Raw genomic sequence first — 12,783 nt, 5'->3', positions numbered from 1 at the left:
ATTCCTGCTCACAATCTCTTATTACTCTTTCTTTTGTTCTTGTATTTCTTAGAAATTTTTTAGTTTCGATAATATTTTTTCTATTTTTGTTTTGTTATTTTATTCTGTTATTTTATATTTCCAATGTTTTTATATTTAAGCTTTGATTCTACTATGATCATGTGTGAGTAAATATTCCTTGTCTTGAGATTGTAGGATTTTCAATGTTGGATCTCTAACAATTTCTATTTCTTTTTGTCATGAGCGTTGATCTTTTAATTCAATCTTAATAAGAATCATATTTATACTTAGATATCAAATAATATACCGAAAGGTAAATTTGACATCTGATCCCTAAGATTGGACAAGTGAATCAAATCATGAAAATAGATTATGGTTCTTTTGAAATCATGAACGATGTCTTCTCTTAAAGGATTTTGCTAATACATCAATCATGAAAATATGTTGGTTATTAGTTTAAAATACACTTTTTTTCTTTGAAAAAAAGCATTAGTTATAATTATTTATCTGATTTTTAAGAGTTTAACACACATAACTCAAAGAAGGTTAATTTATTGTATCCATCATGGTGAAAACTACAATCTCAAGACTTTATTTTTATTGTGAATTTTAAATCAAAAATCATTATCAACATTTATTGTTTTAGCTAGTCATCATGGTAAAGAGACACTAATACTCATAACAAAGTCCGTGTGAAAATAATAATTTTTATTACACGATAATACCGTACACTTGCGGTCTTATTAACTATTATGAATTTTGTCAAACATGTAGTGTTGTAGTGTGCAATACTTTTAACAACACAACAACATTTTTTTTTGTTTTTTTTTCAAGTATAAGCAACACACAAATTAAGTAAGGACAAAAATTCAACAAAAAACATCACAACTAGCAATTTATGTTTCACAAAAAAAAAAGGCATAAATAGAATTTTACTCAATTCCAAGTCTATAGACAAGCTCTAGTACCAAATGATATGATCCTATTTGTCATATATCACTTTAAGTGTCGTTCTAGGTTAAAAACTTACAAATTATAGTCAAAATCACATTTTCCTAAAGAACATGATAATTGAAGTTACGAAATTCCGAATTGGATGATTCCAAAACGAGATGAAAGAAGACGTTTTGAAACGTAGGTTAGGTTGTTGAGTCATCGACAAATAGTATGTAGAACGTGACATATGAACGTGACATATGAACGCATGTTACTGAACATGAAAATTGATAAACTTTGTGTATTAGGGTTTGGTGTAAAGGAAACTGAAAATTATAATTAAGCAAACTAACCAAGAATAGAATGGTGCCACAATCTAGTGATTGATAAGCCGAAAAGAACGCCACAAGGATTAACAACCTTGATAAGTTCAAAGTGAATTATTTCAAGAACTCTAGAGAGCAAAACCTCACAAAATAACAACATGTTCTAAAAAAATTATTTGCATAAGCTAGGGGTTTGCCTTTTATAGTAGCAATACCTTACAAGTTCTCTAAATTTAGCTCAACTAAAGCTTTTACAATTAGACTAAAATGTTCTTACTAATTCAACCTACTACTTTGTCGCGTCAGATTTGTCTGAGAAAAAGGAGTCGCCACTAATTTTATTTTACTAAAAAAAAAAAGATAAAACCTAAACTGAAGACCTTGAACCAAAAATTTGGATTCGGGAGTCAATTACGAGTAGAGAAAATATTACCACCATACACCCTCTTTTAAAACAGTTATCTTAAAATTAATTGTATACAAACTATTTATTTATTTAATTATTTATATTTCCCCAAAAAAGAATAACCCAATAAATAAAATATATTATTTATATTAATCAAAGAAGAAAACATTTTTTTTATTAATTTGGTATGACATAGGGAAGACTTTGCTCCTACGTATTCCGAAGTGCAATAGGGAAATCAAATTACACATAGTTCTTAGTATAAAATATTTGTGAGTTAATTAATTTTATTATTATTATTATTATTATTTATTTTTATCTATTATTAAAAAAATGGGTTAATAGTGATAAGTGAGAAAGAAAAAAGATTACCAAATAGTAGGATAATAAAACAAAGAAAAAACATATCTATTAAAAAAAAGAACAAATTTTATTTCTTACGGGATTCATCAATTTAAGAGGTACATGGTTGGTATAAAAATTAAAATCAACAATTAGATGACAAATCATAATATATAGAAAGTATCATAATTTAATAGGTAAAAAAAATATCATACCAAATTCATGAACTATAGTTGTCTCCTTTAGACAATATGTTTCTTCTTTCTCTTTATCTTTTAGTGCGAATTGTAGTGGGTGATTATAGAAAATAGTGTAAAAATGGCACGACAGAGAACTAACAGTGTTCGCCGAAGAGTGGTTATAGAGAAGGTTGTGTAAGAATGGTGCAACAAAAAATTAATAGTAGCTTTCTGGTGAACGAATTCAAGCACCTAAAACTAGTGGATATTTTCTTCCTTTTTCTCTCTTTGAGGCTCATAACACTCTTATTTATATTAATAAATTAGGGTTAAGTAATTTTTAGAAATAAATGTATACCATTATGACTAATTAAGTTGAATCCTCGAGTTTTATTTTCTTTTAAAAACTTTCCTCAAATTCCAAAAATCATATTAAATAGCAATCATTCATATTTAATTCACTCCAAAAAATCTCATTTATTAATTTTATATTTACTTTTGTTAATAAATAAAAATAAAAATTTGAATTAATTTTTTTATTATCTTGTTATTATTATACTAACAAAGTAGTAAATAAAAAGCCAAATATATATCTCTTTTCATTAACAAGCGAATATCATATAAAAAATTAATAAAAATTATACATAAAAAAAAATAGAAAGTTAGGGTAAAAAGTTCAAAATACCGTTTTTATTAATTTTTTGTGAATATTAAGAAAAGACCGACAAAATTAGGTGTCGACTTACTTTAATTAAAACTAATATTAAAATCATAACACATAGATGCAACCTTCATTTGTTAACTCATTCAATTTAGAATATGCGTTACTATCTGTAGCTTTAATTTTTCATGAGTTAGACTTAAATAAAGTGACTATCAAGTTATTTAGAGTATCATTTGCCTTCTTGACCTTACTTTTATCATTGGAGTTCCAAAATCTTGAATATGCTCTATACTTCTTTCTTTTATTATATTTTCTATGTCCTCATCACCCAATTAATCCTATAGCAATTGAAACATTACTTAAATTGAAGGTTGGACTAAATAGGCCTGAACCATGGAGACCCATTTCCTAAGGAAGATCTACCTATAAAAGAGAAAGAGACAACTAGATTAATAACTTTTGAGCATATTTGTGAACAATGCATTATTCTACTAGAGAACACATTGAACATGTTCTTGAGAGTTTTTATGATTTTATACTATTGTATTTCTTGTTTACATATTTGAATATTATGCAATTTCTTTTTCTTATTAACACACCTTATATTTGCTATACAACTCTTTTATATTTTACACTCTTGAATAGATTTTATTAAAATCTGCCACCCAAACAAAACTTGAAGATTGTTGAAGGGTGTCCAAAGATTTTACGGGAGATGATGCAAGTGCTTTAAATTAAATAAAGTAATAGGAATGACGTGTATATAAGCAAATATTGCACTGCGCTAATAGACCATTTATTGTGAGTTTTTTTATATATATATCCCTCTTTTTTAAATTTTTTTCTCAATTGCCCTACTTTAAAATTTATTTCTCTATATCCCTACTTTTTTTCTTCAGTAGGAGGTCGTTCCCTGGAGAAGCGACCACCTAAAGAACAAAATTTCTAAACTCATTAGAAGATCGTTTTCTGGGGAAGCGACCTCTAACTGAGGAGTTTTTTTATTTTTTATTTTTATATTTTAATATTTGTTTATTAATAGAATTATTAATTTAATTTAAAAAAATAAAAATACTAACAATAAATTAAAATAAAATATGTTAATAAATTATAAATAAATTTTATATTTTAATTATTATTATTATTGTAATAAATAATTATTATAAATTATTTAATAAATTATAAATTAAAATATTTAAAAATTCAAAATACTATTAATAAAATAAAATACATTAATAATAATAATATTAATATTATTATAAATTTAATAATAAAAAAAAATTAATAATAATGTGCCAAAACAAATAGAAGGAAGTTGTTATAATAAGAGAAAGTCGTTATAATAATGTGTCCGAACAAATGACGTGTCCCTAATATTTTGATGATAAAAGGGAGTTGCTATAATAACGGGTCAAAACAAATGATGTGTCCCTAATAATTTGATAAGTGAGAGTTGTTAGAATAACGTGTCAACTCCATGCTATTATAACAATTTTCTCGTATTTGTTTTGACACATTATAATTAGAATTATTTATTATTATTATTATTATTATTATTATTATTATTATTATTATTATATTTTATAATATTATTAAAATTATTATTAATGTATTTTATTTTATTTTAATTTATTATTAATATTTTTATTTTTTAAATAATTAAATTAATAACTCTAACTGAATAATAATAATAATATTTGTTTCAAAATAATTATTATAAGTTTTAAATAATTTATAACAGTTATTTACTATAATAATAATAATAATTAAGAAATTTAGAAATTCCCCAAGAAACGACCTTCTACTACATTTAGAAATTTTGTTCTTCAGGTGGTCGCTTCCCCAGGGAACGACCTTCTACTGAAAACAAAAAGTAGGGTATTTAGGGAAATAAGTTTCAAAGTAGGACAATTGAGGAATTTTTTTTTTTAAAAAGGGATATATATATATAAAACTCTACAAAGATATTTCTCAAAAATATTTAATTTATTCTATGATAAGTAGTTCATTTGTAAAAAAATTATTTTAAAATAAATAATTTTTTAATTTTTAATGTACATTTTTTTAATCATATTATTTAATTAATATTATTTATATTACTTTTAATATAATCTATTTTATTATATATTTATGATATCAATAATGCACCAACAGATAATAATAATAATAATTTTTTAAAAGTAGTATTATCTTACTTTTATTTATACATACATATTATTTTTTTTAATATGTGTAAAATGATAAAGTAATTTATTTATTATGAAACGAAGAAGAGAGTAAAAGTGTTTCCAAAGGATCGTGTCTCTACATATTATGTTTATGTATTTATGTGGAGATAATTGTAATTTTATAAGGGAGTAGTGTTAGTGTAGATAGCAGAAAAGGGGGTGAGGGAGCATCTACAACGGAAAAATGTAAGAATATATATATATGGCCCAACGAGAAAGCCATATTAATTATGAGCCCAAAAATTAGTTCAATCTCCTCAGACCTACGCTCTCTCTCTCATCTCTCTCTCTCTCTCTCTCTGAGCATTTGCGACATCGTGTGTGACTGTATTTCCGGTAAGCTTACTTCTTTTTCTTCATTTATCTGAAAAGTATTATGCTTCAGCTTCGTTAATAATTATCCTCTTGTGTTAATTACAGGTAAAGTAAAAAATTAGTGAAGATGGGTATCATTGAAAAGATCAAAGAAATTGAAGCCGAGATGGCTCGGACTCAGAAAAACAAAGCCACTGGTAATTATTGGGAATTTTTATGTATTTTTTTTCAGTACATATATTTTATTGTAAATTTTAATTACTTGGAGTTTAAAAAAATGAGATTTTTATTATTGGGTGTTTGTTATTTCTCTCACTTTTTAAATTAACTTATTTAATTGATTAATGATCGATGTTTTTGGGATGATAAGTGCATTTTGAATTTGTTTACTATGTAGAGTATCATCTTGGGCAGCTCAAGGCAAAGATAGCAAAGTTAAGGACACAGTTGTTGGAGCCTCCAAAAGTATGGGCAAAAAATAATATTATTTTCTCCTTCTCGAAATTTTAGTTACTGTTTATGGCATTTATTTTTTAAAATTCGACATTTTGGGCTCACTTTTACAGTATATGCATTAGCAAGAATGATTTCATGCAATTTAGTATTAGATGTTTCATGATTTACAATGACTACCAACATTATGTTTGTCTGAGTGGAATTAGATTTGGATTCCTTAAGCAAGGTCTCACAAAGCGTGGTTAGGAGGGGAGACCACTAAATGTGGCAAGTTAGGTTGTACGATAGAGATTAGTTATTGTCAAATTCGGTGAATACTTCGCACATTGTTACAAAAAATAGTTTCACATTGACTCGGACCCTAAACTTTTATCGTTTTAGCTGTACTATTCTTGGGCTCCTGAAGAATGTTTATCCTGTCACATTGCTTCATTAATCGTTAATGACATAGCTTACATATATATAAGTATATAATAATAACAAATGCCTATAGGGACCATTGGTGGATTTCCTCTGTTTGTGGCCTTAGTTATCCCAGTTATAGTTTTTATTTTAGGAGTAATGGATTTGTTTAGAATTATCATCTCAGTTTATGTCTACTCATTTGAAGGCATAGTAGGATGGAGAAATAAAATTTGGAGGGTAATGTTTGTTTTGTGATGTGTATGGGAAGGGTGTGTTGTCAGATTCTTCAATGAAAATACCCATTTCCCTTGTTTTTTTGGGTGATTCAACTGTTTTATTGGCTTTATCTTTGTGGGTAGCACATCAAATATTTAGTTGATTTCTCTTACTGATATACGCTGCATTTGTGAAATGCTGTTACTTTTTGTTTATCCTCCAAATGGTTTTGTTTGTCCTTGTTTTTTTATTTACTTTTGGGGAATTTGTTAACCTTGTATTTGTAATCCCTGTATTTGTCCTAATAAATTCTCCTCCTACCACAATCAATAATTATCATTGAAGTTCAGGAATTCGTGTAGTGAATTTTCGCTTTTCTTTTTTGGTTCAACATGCCTAGGTTTCTCAATTATTTGTCTGCCACAACTTGATGTGCTTCTGTACACATTTTGATAAAGTGCCCCATCTTGTTCTCAAATTATTATGTAACAGGGTTCAAGTGGAGGTGGAGACGGATTTGAAGTTACAAAATTTGGCCATGGACGTGTTGCACTTATTGGGTTTCCAAGGTCCGCCTTCCAAAATTATCTTCCCAATTTATGTATTTTATTTACTATTTATATCTAAATTACTTAAAATCGTATTGACCTTCATTTCCTCAAATGTTTGTATGTGTAATGTAATGTATGCACACAACTTTGTATCTTCTATGTGGTATATACATGCCTAGTTTTTTTAATAAAAAATGTAGCGCTTCTCATGTTTTTCCTTTTCATTCGCCAGTGTGGGGAAGTCCACTCTTTTGACATTATTAACCGGCACTCATTCAGAAGCCGCATCTTATGAGTTCACAACTCTTACCTGCATTCCCGGGATCATACACTATAATGATACTAAAATTCAGTTGCTTGATCTTCCTGGAATTATCGAGGGTGCTTCTGAAGGCAAGGGACGTGGTAGACAGGTAAAACTAAAATTCCTTGTTTATATCATTCCAGTAATCGCTTGTATGGTATTTTTTGCATCTACAAATTGATATTCAACTTGCAAACAATGTTGTTATATTTCTTTATATACATCCGAGGTGAGTGCTGATTATATTATGATTCTTGGTTCTTTAACTTAATGCCGTGGGAAACTTGGCTTTGTTATATTAACAGTGAAATAATTTTTGTTTGGTGAATGTTTTCTCAGGTTATTGCTGTTGCTAAATCTTCAGATATTGTATTGATGGTTCTTGATGCCTCCAAAGTAAGTGCAATTTGGCATTTTCCAAAGTAGTATATTCACTCTTTTTGTTGTTAGTATTGCAATGTAGATGATAAAATGATATTTTGGCTGTTGCAGTAAATTACTGTTCTGACTATGGATAAAATTAATACATATTCTAGGATAGTGTTGACTCATTAAACACTATCATTAAAGACACTCATCAAACAGGCCTTGGAATGGATCTGGTTGCTTTTTTATTGTGCAATATTGTGTGGTCACGTTATTTTTTCTTTGTAAATATAAAAATTACAAATTACTTTGATAACTCTTCTATTCAATTATATAAGATCACCATATACTGGGTAATGTTTTTAACTTCTTACTCCACTTGGTAAGCAATGAACGTGAGTTCAATATATATATTTTTCTCTCTTTCTTTCCATTCCTTTAATCATTTGTATTTATTAGGTAATTAGGTAATCCCAAGTCCTGAAAAATAGTATTAAAGAGTGATACTTAGATTGAGTATAAAAACCTAATATGGTATCAGAGCTTATCGATTCGGGTGACCCACCATATTATCTATGCACCAAACTAAATAGTGCTTGTCGTGAGGTGTACTGAGTAAAATTCAAGTCCTGAAAAATAGTTTAAAAATAATGACACCCATCACTTTACCGGTCTATTTTGTAGGGTTGAGTTAGATCCAACTCAAATTTTAAGAGTATTGTTTGAGGCCTACCACCATGCAATGAACGTGTTGTTATACCACAATTCTCATGTATCTTATCTTTCTTTTGGCGATCTTTTTTCTAAATCCATGTTGCTTGCGGAATTGCTTGACATAAACTTTCAATTTTCTAGCCATGACTTTTTTTCTTTATGTGTTCAGAGTGAGGGTCATAGGCAAATATTGACTAAGGAGCTGGAAGCTGTGGGTTTGCGGTTGAACAAGAGACCGCCTCAGGTAAGTTAGTGCGTGAAGGGATATTTTTGGATACATGACACGAAACCTATATATTATATGTGGGTTCTAGTTGGATTATATATTATTTCTCACTAATTCGGAGCTTTATATTTCTTTGCAGATATATTTTAAAAAGAAAAAGACGGGGGGCATTTCGTTCAACAGCACTATGCCTTTAACTCATGTGGATGAGAAGCTTTGCTATCAGATTCTACACGAGTACAAAATTCATAATGCGGAGGTATGTAGCAAACTTTAAAGTGATAGCAGTTGTAATTCAGTTCTAGGGACCTGCAATTATGGGATATTATAATTATGCAGTTCTAGTCACAAATGTTAAATTTGCATTTTTACTATCGGCCCAGTATGTTTAAGCATGGCTAGTTGGTGATATAAGTATGATATGTTTTCCTTTAGGCCACCTCTGATAAAACCTTGAGATGTTACACAACTGTGATATCATTTGGCAAGTGATCATTTAATCAGTTGCTTTGTGATAAAACTTTGAGATGTTACATAACTATGATATCACTTAATATGTTTTGCTTAATACCAATTATTATTCTATTTAAGGAAGAAAAAAAACATAAGTTGCTTTGCTTCCTGAAAATAATTAATGAATTCCTTAGTTATGATTTCTCTATGTCCTGCATTTTATTTACATATTCTTCAATCATGTCTTACTTTAACTGAATTTCTTAGTTTTTATTTCATTTAGTCCCCTTTTATTATCTGCATATAACTATTTAATTTAATGAATCTGTATTGCGAGTTTAATATCTGGCATCACTTGTTCCTTTTCATCAATATCTTTCAAAGTAAACATAAAGTTTGATACCAATCAATATCAGACTGACCCTTATTTTCTGTATTGTAGAATGTTGACCTATCTAGGCTAGTCATGACATAATTGGCTTTTTCCGCTGATAGAACCATTCCATCTTTATAAATTACGTAATTTTTCTAATTAAATTTACCAAAGTATAATTAAGTTAAATTATTTATTCTGTTCTAAATAACCCACCTATAACAAGGGAGCCAGCTGACAAACTTCAATTTTCAGATCCTTTTCCGTGAGGATGCGACAGTGGATGATTTCATTGATGTCATTGAAGGAAACCGTAAATACATGAAGTGTGTATATGTCTACAACAAGATAGATGTTGTCGGTATTGATGATGTGGACAGATTATCCCGTCAACCTAATTCTGTTGTCATTAGCTGCAATTTGAAGGTAGGCACATATTTTTCAGTGTCAACAGAAGAGTATGAGATACAATAAGGTTTTACCGATTATTTTTTAAAATATTCTGGAAATTATAGTGCATTAAGTAATTGTTTTATATGTCGGTAATACTCTTTTTCTATTTTTTTATGTATACAGCTGAACTTAGACAGACTACTTGCAAGGATGTGGGATGAGATGGGTCTGGTTAGAGTTTATACAAAACCACAAGGCCAGCAACCTGATTTCAGTGATCCAGTGGTTCTTTCAGCTGTATGTTGCATCATGATTATTCTTATTTTGAACACAAAGGCTCCTTATTCTCTCTAACTATGTCTTTAATTTTGATACACTCTCGGTGTAAAATGATATTTCATATTTTATACTGTCAACAAATCACAACCAATCATATGAGTGATTTTAGAATTACTTATGATTAAAGTCAAAGATTTATAATGATCTAATATTTATTAATAATTAACAGTGCAAAAACATTATACTTTGGGTGTATATAAATTAAATCTTTTGGTTACTTTGAAAACCTTTGGTTGCTTTTTGTTATAATCTTCTTATCCATCATATAGATATATCAATTTCTTTGGCAAATTGTTTTAGGATAGAGGTGGCTGCAGTGTAGAAGACTTCTGCAACCACATACATAGAAGTTTGGTGAAGGATGTGAAGTATGTTCTGGTCTGGGGTATAAGTGCTAGGCACTATCCACAACATTGCGGTCTTAGTCACGTTCTTCGTGACGAGGATGTCGTTCAGATTGTTAAGAAAAAGGTTTCAAATCTACCTTTCATCTTGTTTTGTGTTGTCTAACTGATTGGTGCATCATTGTTAAAATTCAATGTTTTACTTGTTGCTTGCTGAACACATGTATATTTGTGATGATGATTGATGAGAGATTGAATATGAATGTGTCCTTCAGGAAACTGACGAGGGAGGAAGGGGTCGATTCAAGTCACATTCTGACGCTCCTGCTCGGATATCAGACAGACAGAAGAAGGCCCCATTGAAACAATAATCATATATCAAACTGCCAATGATTTTGTTGAATTGGCATGTGGAAAATGAGTGGAGGTTGGTGATATATTCAGAAGCAAAAGTTGTGTTATTTTGGTTCCTCTTCCAACATAGGATTGAATGTTCCTCCTTTGCACTTAAAAAAGTCGAGCACCTATATTTTCATCACCCATGTGTTGTAATTTTGTTCACCCTTTCAACAATAGTTTTTGTTAATCTATGAAGTCTGCACAATGACTAGAGAAATAGAAAGTAAAGGAAGCATGACTTGGAAAAAAAACTGATCATTATTTGTGATTGCCTTTCTCCGTATCCAGCTTTGAAGTAGTCCTACCCTTAGGCCTTAATCTCCTGAACTTTGCTTAGACCTTACTATTTCTAAAAATATTAAGCTCAATCACATTTACAGATGCTGCCACATAGCTGCGATTACGTCTTAAAAAAAATACTAAAAATTGAATCAAACTGTTAAACTAAACCATCCTGAAAAGAACCGAATTGTGATAAAAAAGTACATGAAGTGAATTTGATTTGGTTTGATTTATTGTCTTTAAGTCTTGATATCAGTTAATAATAGCAATTTGGTATTGTTTGGTTAGAAAAGGATTGTTCAATATTTTGTAAAGGTGGTTACAGTTTAGTTCAAAAACACAGAATTAGACACCGAACCTTTATAACCAGTTCGGTTTGGGACGAATCATCGGTTTTATCTTTGAATTAGATAGACTATGAAAGGTATTAGTTGCAACCTCTTTTAGTTCTACCTTACTTCGAAATTGCAACAACAGTTTGTTTTTGTATGTGTAATAACATAGTCTTTGTCCCAATTTTTTAGTCTGCAGAACTGTCGCTTCAATTGTGTACCTTTTTTTATGTTTAGGCATTTGGCCATGCTTCTGCCTCTGTTTTCTTGGCAAAGTTATTTGTTTCTGCTTTTTGTGATTTATGGTGTTGTGGTTGCCTTCTTGCTTCTTCCTTCTCAACTGGTTTTATTTGTCTTCTTGGTATTCACAATTCACATAGTTTTGGCTTGGTTTAGCAACTAATTTCTGGTTGCAAGTTGTTGAATCAAAATTTTGTTTTATTCATGTGGTTGAATTTGACAAGGTTTTGCTTCTGATTTTGGTTTGTTTTATTACTGTTAAAAAAGTGATTATAGTTTTTTCTTGTTATTTTTTCTCCTCCTTTCATCTAAAATCCCACAACTTCAATACATCTGTATGATACAAACACATAACTTAAAGATTTGTTGATACAATTTTTCCAAAAAAATATTAATAAATGAGAAGTCCCAAAAGAAAAAAAATGGAGGATGTGAACTCCACTTTTCTCTAACTACATTCATGATCTAATTATATTTTGAAACATGTTCTTCATACATTATATTTCTATACCTTGTTTACCTTTTTTTTTAAGTCAACAATGAGTGCAAAGTCATCACAATAATAATAAAAAGGTTTAATTGTAGTTTTAGTCTTTTTATTTTAACAAAATCACAAAAGCAATCTCCCCATTTTATTTCTCTCCAGTTTTGATCCTCAAAGAGAATTTTGATCCAAAATTTGATGAAATGTCATTTTTTTAAGCCACACCGCACCCTTTATGATCATAGATTTCAAGTACAATTGTTGTACCACGAGATCTTGAGACATAGTATAACTTAAATAAACGCAAAAAAATGACACTTCATCAGATTTTAGACCAAAATTCTATTTGGGAGACCAAAACTGAGGGACAAATAAAATGGAGGGACTATTTTCGCGATTCAGCTAAAATAGGGGATCAAAACTGTAATTAAGCCTAATAAAAATTATTTCAACTAAATTAATACTTCAAACCCTATCAAGACTTGCCGAGGCAACAATCAAAATCCAAAA

At 29.2% G+C, this 12,783-nt stretch overlaps 1 protein-coding gene across 1 annotated transcript; it reads left to right on the top strand.

Moving 5' to 3' along the window:
* Positions 1–5,286: 5,286 nt before the first annotated feature.
* Positions 5,287–11,203, top strand: LOC101503677 (developmentally-regulated G-protein 2). Its single transcript, XM_004510397.4, has 12 exons — positions 5,287–5,417; positions 5,502–5,593; positions 5,794–5,861; positions 6,966–7,042; positions 7,257–7,437; positions 7,668–7,724; positions 8,578–8,652; positions 8,774–8,893; positions 9,716–9,886; positions 10,037–10,150; positions 10,493–10,663; positions 10,812–11,203. The coding sequence occupies exons 2-12, from the start codon at positions 5,524–5,526 to the stop codon at positions 10,905–10,907; spliced, it is 1,200 nt and encodes a 399-aa protein (XP_004510454.1). The 5' UTR covers positions 5,287–5,417; positions 5,502–5,523; the 3' UTR covers positions 10,908–11,203.
* Positions 11,204–12,783: the final 1,580 nt, after the last annotated feature.

The sequence above is a fragment of the Cicer arietinum genome, chromosome 7 (genome assembly GCF_000331145.2).
Source record: "Cicer arietinum cultivar CDC Frontier isolate Library 1 chromosome 7, Cicar.CDCFrontier_v2.0, whole genome shotgun sequence".
Lineage (NCBI taxonomy): Eukaryota > Viridiplantae > Streptophyta > Magnoliopsida > Fabales > Fabaceae > Cicer > Cicer arietinum.
Note: the sequence above shows the minus strand (reverse complement) of the source record. Positions and strands in the feature narration are given on the sequence as shown.

What these genes read in the sequence shown, in the direction of transcription:
- LOC101503677 (XM_004510397.4), top strand. Translation starts at nt 5,524, where the DNA reads ATGGGTATCATTGAAAAGATCAAAGAAATTGAAGCCGAGATGGCTCGG. An exon ending in TCAGAAAAACAAAGCCACTG is followed by an intron (nt 5,594 to 5,793) that starts GTAATTATTGGG and finishes TTTACTATGTAG; the next exon opens with AGTATCATCTTGGGCAGCTC. An exon ending in ATCCAGTGGTTCTTTCAGCT is followed by an intron (nt 10,151 to 10,492) that starts GTATGTTGCATC and finishes AAATTGTTTTAG; the next exon opens with GATAGAGGTGGCTGCAGTGT.